The 7,316-nt window shown below is 36.6% G+C and overlaps 1 protein-coding gene across 2 annotated transcripts in view; it reads left to right on the forward strand.

The window, feature by feature from the left end:
* HESX1 (HESX homeobox 1) overlaps positions 1–5,305 on the forward strand; it is a 15,788-nt gene extending 10,483 nt beyond the window's left edge. The window contains exons 2-5 of one of the 2 annotated variants that reach the window (XM_081072627.1): positions 3,096–3,362; positions 3,860–4,059; positions 4,335–4,436; positions 4,532–5,305. In XM_081072627.1, coding sequence (XP_080928753.1) covers positions 3,206–3,362; positions 3,860–4,059; positions 4,335–4,436; positions 4,532–4,630 — 558 coding nt within the window. In that variant the 5' untranslated portion in view covers positions 3,096–3,205 and the 3' untranslated portion in view covers positions 4,631–5,305. Of the gene's footprint in view, positions 1–2,633; positions 3,363–3,859; positions 4,060–4,334; positions 4,437–4,531 lie in introns of those variants that run through there. The other variant, XM_081072628.1, reaches the window with a different exon arrangement.
* The last annotated feature ends 2,011 nt before the right edge of the window (positions 5,306–7,316 follow it).

Here is a 7,316-nt window from a genome sequence, read left to right on the forward strand (position 1 = left end):
GTTTATCAACCTTAGAAATTTAGAACTTTCAGCCCCACCTCCTAACCTCCAGGGAGAGGAAAGGGACTGGAGATTGAGGTCAATCATCAATAGCCAATGGTTTAATCAATGATGCCTATGTAATGAAACCACCATAAAAATCCCTAAACAGCAGTTTGGAGAGCTTCCAGGTTGGTGAACACATTAAGTTGCTGGGAGGATGGTTTGCCCAGAGAGGGCACGGAACCTTCCTTCCCCCCTGCCTTGCCCATGCGTCTCTTCCCTGTGACTGTTCCTGAGTTGTATCCTTTATAATAAACCAGTAAATATAAAGTGCCTTCCTGAATTTCGTGAGCCATTCTAGCACATGAGGAGGGGGTTGTGAGAACCCCAGATTTATAGCCAGTTGGTCAGAAGTACAAGTGGCAACCTGGGGTTTGTGACTGGCTTCTGAAGTGGGGGCAGTCCTGTGGGATTGGGCCCTTAACCTGTGGGGTCCGTGCTAACCTCTCGGGACTTAGTGTCAGAATTGAATTGAATTGTGGGACACCCAGTTGTCTGCAGAGAATTGGAGAATTTCTTGATTTGGAAAACCCATACACATTTCTTGTCAGAAGCTTTGTGAGTAAAAACAGCTCAGACTATCCTATCAGTCCCACCTTAAAATCCTACCCTGGCTTCCCTTTGCACTTGAACTCATTATGGTTTTTACAAAGGCTATCCGTTTCCAGCCAGGCCTGGCTCTCCAAACAATAACATCTGGTACCACTCATTTCCCTTTGGCTAATGCCTTTTCTTCCTCAAATATTCCAGTACTTTTCAGCTGCAAGACCTTTGGACTTACTGCTCCCTCTGCCTGGAATGCTTTTTCTCAAGATCTTGGCATGCTGGCTTTCTCTCATCCTCAGTTTCAGCTAAACTGTTACCTCCTCAGGGAGGCCTGCCCAACTACCATGCTTAGAGTCCCGCTGCTCACCCCCAGTCCCGTTATGTTTCATCACCATCACCTTGTTTATTCTTTTCAGTGTGTTTATCCCTCTCTGGTTACCTTGTATTGTTCACCCCTGATCTCTAGCACCTGGGATGGTATCTAGCACATAGTAAGGACTCTATAAAAATCCATCGAGTGAATATATGAGAAAATAGTTGCCCCACATTTTTAGAGAAATTCTTTCCTACCTTTTATTTTCAATTCATCCATATATAAACTGGTTTTATGTAAATCCAGATAAAGTCAACTCAGGAGGAATAAAAATATTGGAATGACCTTGTTGATAAAAAAGAAATCGGGGAGACTGGAGTTACTTCAGCATGTGGTGCAGCATCCTCTCAACTTGCACCTTTGAGGCGCTGCTCTGGGGGGGCTCTTCCTACTCTAGGGGGGGCTCTTCCCGCCTTCTGCACGGATGATCCAATTTACCTGACTCACCTGTTTCCTTTTTCCATTCTTATAACTGGTTAATGTAGGAGATAATGTACTTACTTATAATTACTGTTCATTGCCTGTCTTTCCACCCCCACTCCACCCTGCACTACTGTGAGCTTCATGGGGCAAGGATCCTATTCTGATTGTTCTGGTGCTGAGTAGGTGCTCAAGCAATGGTGGAATGAATGGATAAATGAATGAACATCTCAAAGGAGAGAAAGGAGTCTGGGAAGGTTCTGAGTTGTCTGTCTTCTTCCAAGTCTTCCCAGACTTCCCAAGTCTTCTTTCAAGTCTTAGTTACGGTTACCCCATTTTTGCACAGTCTACATCGCAAGACACTATGGGCAAAACCTATATTAGGCGTAAATGTTTACTAGTTTATTCATTCTCAGCATGGCTTTACTTGTATATTTATAAACCCATCCTCTCTGTGCCTGTTGCTGTTTTGTATGTGAATCTTTTGTTTCACGTACAAAGAGCTTGCATAAGGAGGAATTTAGATCTGTATTTGTGACATCACGATAGGACAAAATCTGATAAAGCTGAGCTCCATCCTGTAAAGGCTGTTTCCTCTATGAGTGGAGACCAATTTTCCCATTCCCTGAAGAAAAGCCAAATGGTTGTTTCAATGGAGGATGAAACCAAGCATTTAAATTTATCATCAAGAAGGTACTGGAAAAAGAGGAACAGCAGCATACAAGAACTAAAAGTAACACACCTGTTTGGGGGAGTGGCCACTTAAAAATCTTCCCGATTAGCTGCTATATTTCTCTTTCAGTTTCAGGTTTTCTTAGGATTACAAAATTAAAACATTCTTTTCTTGGTTATTTTTCACAAACATCTTGTCTTCATGGAAAACCCCCAGTCCATCAGAAGATCTACAGAGGAAAATTTTTCTTTAAAAAATATAATATACTATGTTCTTTTCTTTGAAATAACTGTGGTGAGAAGAGCAATTCTTCTTTTTAGTTTGAAGTCTTGCTTTTAAATTGTTTGGAGGTGGTTATATGTGAATCTTCATATAAACTTGTATCTCTCTCATTTAAAAGAAAAGATGAAAGAAGGGAATTATCTCATTAATTATTTAAAATACTTGGTGCAACTGTTCCTTATGAATTAATCTAAGCGCTTGGAAGACAATTACACTCACTGTTAATAACATTGCCAACCTTTTCCAGTATGCTGCACTCCAAATACTATTGTGTTTTCATTGACAACATTTACAATTACATCTACATATGAAAAACAGTCATTTTCATCAGAATTACCGTAATAGCATTAAGAGATTATTATTTTTTCGAATTTCCTTGGAAGAAAATTCACTTAAATTAGATTATTTATTACTTGACTGCTTTCCTATCTTGCCTGTATGTTTAGGTAACTGGAGCCAATGAAAGTAAAAACTTCAGAATAAAAAGCATGATTTTATACATTAATGATTTCCAATAAAAGAGGAGTGTTAGTTTGTGCATCACTTCTCCCGGGAAAGTTAAGTCTGTGTTCTGCTTAGAAGAGATAACACTTTTTGTCCCTGTAGGTGGCCCCCCTGGTGTAGCCATTAGTTGCTAATTACTTGCAAACAAGTAAACAATTAACTCCTCGAGCTGCTGGCTGGGTGTTCATTGACATGCTAAAACTTTCTAAGACAGGATTTTAATTAGTGACATTCTAAATCCAACCCCCTTGTCAGAGGAGCCATAAGGTGAACTGCAGGAAGATCCCAGCCCTGGATGAGTGGGGCAGAGCCAGCCCAGGGGCACAGAGACACCACAGCTGTCTACTGGTGCAGCCCGTGCGACCATGTCTCCCAGCCTTCAGGAAGGTGCTCGACATGCGGAAAGCAAATCCTCCCCCTGCTCCTTTTCAATTGAGAGCATTTTGGGACTGGACCAGGAGAAAGACAGTGTTCCATCAATGAAACCCCATAGGCCCTCGGCAGACACCTGCGGCTCCTCAGGTAGGCAACAACCGAATTTTTTACACTTTGTTATTTGCACTGTTTAATTTGGCCTTTAATTTTATATTATTAATACATCGAGTTAGAAACTGCAGTTTCATCCAGTTACATAACTGAGGTATCTATGGCTTTCATAGATACAACTGAGTTCTATGGGAAATAAAAAATATCAGCCTTAAGTCCAAGTGCACTCACAGGAAATGCCAAGAACGTGCATTTACTTCAGAACATCTCTGTGTTTATTTGACACATCAGATATTCTAAATCTTTTTTCATTGACAAGTAAATGACATGCAGAGACCAAAGTATTCGCTATCACCAAGGCAGGATCTTCATTTTTGCTTGCTTTTTGGTTTTTGGTTGATGAAAGGTCAGTTCTCTTGTGAAACAGAAGAACGACACTAGGGTAATTAGAGACATGTTCCTGAAATTTCTTATAGAACTTTGTGGAATATGGGATTGTACATTTATGATAGAGTTTATTTTTCTGTTTTTAGAGAAAGATGGGAACCTGTGTCTACATGTCCCAAGCCTTCCTAGTGGGATCTTATTCCCTTGTACTGTCGGTCACCCGGTGCCCGAAGAAAGAGTTTTGAAATATGAAAATTACTTTTCAGCTTCAGAAAGACTGTCTTTGAAAAGAGAGTTGAGTTGGTATAGAGGCAGAAGACCAAGAACTGCTTTTACTCAAAACCAGGTGGGAAGTTTTTTCACTAATAATGATAATACAGACTCTTTAACTGACGCTCCATTGAGCAAAAGCCCATTCACTCTGGGATCTCAATTTAAGCCATATTAATGAAACGATAGACTGTATCATTTTTAACAGTTTCTGGATAGTCATTATAAAAAAAGGCATACAGATTAATTGTCCAAGATGTAAATGCAATTATTTTGCTATACAAATTAAAGTCCATTTTATGATGACATACCAAGTATCAACATTTTAAATAGCTATTTCCTTATTCTTAGATTGAAGTTTTGGAAAATGTCTTTAGAGTAAACTGCTATCCTGGCATTGATATCAGAGAAGACTTAGCTCAAAAATTGAATCTAGAGGAAGACAGAATCCAGGTAATTTTCAAGTTTAGTTGTTATTCCTGATGATTGAAATGTTGAAAATAGTGAAGTAATATTTCTGAGATCTATTTATTTTTTCTTAATTTTAGATCTGGTTCCAAAATCGGCGTGCAAAACTGAGGAGGTCCCATAGAGAATCACAGTTTCTAATGGCGAAAAAAAATTTCAACACGAGTGTCTTGGAATAGATAGAAAACTAAACACATGAAATTACCTTTCAATTTCAGAACATGAAGAGTCATTATCAACAGGAAATACCAAATTTTTAAAATGTGATGTTTTTTTTTCTGCATTTAATCTGAATATTGTAATTTTTTCTAGAAATGTATTGTAAATAATTACTATTATATCATGGTACCTATTATACTTGGGCACTTGTAGATACCATAAAGGCCTTCTATATATTTTAATAAACATTGAGAAAAAGTCAGCTATTTTTTAAGTGAGCAAATTTAATAAATTAGTTTGCTAAAATCGGTAAGCTCATGACCAAGTGACTCCACAAACTGGATTACATTTACAAAATAATTCAAGTAAAATAATCTGATGAATGACACAAAGGTGTGATTTGTTTCAATTAGTTTCCTTTAAGTGTATTTTGAAACATGATTATGCTTTTCATGTATTATACAATATGATTTATCTGTGAATCTTTAGTTTCTCTTGATGTCTGGCATAAAGCAGTGAGAACTTCTCACCATATATCAATACAAATCCTTGTAGCATGCCAACTTCAGGTTGTTGGTGTTGATTTTTAAGCAAAGTCATCATACCAAAGTAGAGAGGTAAGTTTCAGTTGTCATATTCATACCATCAGTATTACATGGCACAAAAGAATTGAATGGCAAATAAATGCAAATTTTAAAATATTTTTCTAGTTCATTTAATTTTGTGCTTTGATATCGTTCATTAAAGTAATAATGATCATCTGGCTGAAAACTATTTCTAGTGTAGTGATTTCCAATCAGCTGTATATTTTGTTACTAAGTACTACCGTATGTTGATTGGGAAGGTGGGGTAACAGCTACCTTGTGTATATGATCTGACATAGTTGCTGGAGATAATCAGGGCACTTTCTGGGACAAAAGCTATGTATTTTCTTTGCATTTGCCATTGTATCTGTTAATTGAAGATGAGACTAGGATAAAAGAGCATTACAAGAAAGGAGTCCTACCCCTGCAAACCTGGGTATTTCTTTTCCAGTTAATCAGTGGAAGGCCAAAGTGGGTGTTCTTTTTGAAATGTTAGCTTGAGGATGCTGATTTTGTCTCCTGGAAGCCATTATTTCAAGTTTGCCCGTTTGAATTGAATTCTTCCTTGCTTCCCTTTTCTTTCTTTCCTATCTCTCTGTCCTTTTCTCTCCCAGTGATAACCAGAGTAGAAGGTTCTTATTGTACTATTTTTTCTTTTTTCCTTTCTATTTCTTTTTTTCATATTGTATGAGAAAGATTAGAGGGAGTTTGCGTACTATTGCTAAGGAAAAGTAGCATGACTCAGATTTTGAAGCTTTTAAAAATCATTTACAGAGAGCACCTTTGGGGTAGAGTGCTCTGTGTCCCCACAACTTGTCAGCATTAAGCTGTGCTTCTGTTCCTCTATTGCTGAGATGAAGAGGGAGGAGGAAAGAAGGGCAGCAACTGGAAGAGCAGAGGTATTAAAATTTTTCCAAGGAAGGCTCTACTGTCAGACTGGGCCCCTTTTTTTCCAATATCAAGAGCTACTTTCATTAATATAAAATTTGAAGCATTATTGATAAAATGTGTTAGTCAAAATTTATCCACCAAGAGCTTGCTTTGCTCTTCATTATGTTCCTGTGAAACTACATTAAGTTGGAGGATTGGAAGTCACCAGGTGTGGGTTGGAGGGGAAAGTGTCATGTGATGGGTAAACTATTTCAAATAGCCTTTTATTTTAATCCCAAAAGCCATATTTACCTACTTCAGGTGAATAATTCAAGCCGTGTCAGACATATAGCTGTGTCTTTCTTAACTATTGCTTAGTTTAGGATAAGATTTCAAGCCCTGTACATAACAAACTATTCTACAATATTAATATTTAAGTACTTTTGAAGTAGTACTTTTCAGAAATGGAGATTTTTCAAAGAGTAATCACAGTTTATCTACAATTTGTCTAAAATTAAACGTAACCCCCAAATTTCTGAAGAGCGTGAGAATTCTGTATAAAATTATAGATGTTAGAAAAAAATAAAACAGCATCAGAAACATTAGTTAACAACTAGTAATACACTTAAAAATTTTTTGTTAATTATAACAACTAATAACATCTATAAAATGTCTGGTGAGGAAAGAAACAGTAATTCTAGAATATTATTTCAATATTTTCCAGTGCAATTTAACATAACTGATTTGTGCGGTTCTAAAATTCACTTTTGTCTATAATTGAAATAAGTTGTGTTCATAGCCAAAGTTATATACTTATAACTGAAATCATTTATAATAGAACTGATGCATTTATAACTGAAACAAATAACATTTAGAGGTGAGAAAAATTTAAATATTAGAATTATAGTATTAAACAAGTAACTATGAATGTAATTACACATCCTTTTATATTTTCAGACTAATAGTAGACTATCATTAAATATTGTGAAGTGAGTTCGTAATATGTAAGAATATTTAAAAAGCAAGCTAATACACAAGCTCAATAGTGTCTTTCCCCTAAAATCATTTCCAAAAACCTAAAAGATAAAGGCCGATCTTGTTAAGGGAAATAATGAGCCAGTAACTTTTTAAATCAATTATGATTGATAGTAATTTGGAGAGAAGATGTGGATATTCAGGGGGAAAAAACTGGACTTTAACTTTGAGGAAAAATCAAACAAGATGAAAATTGAAATGAAAACCCGAGATAGAA

The sequence above is a fragment of the Rhinolophus hipposideros genome (assembly GCF_964194185.1).
Source record: "Rhinolophus hipposideros genome assembly, chromosome: 14".
Taxonomy (NCBI): domain Eukaryota; kingdom Metazoa; phylum Chordata; class Mammalia; order Chiroptera; family Rhinolophidae; genus Rhinolophus; species Rhinolophus hipposideros.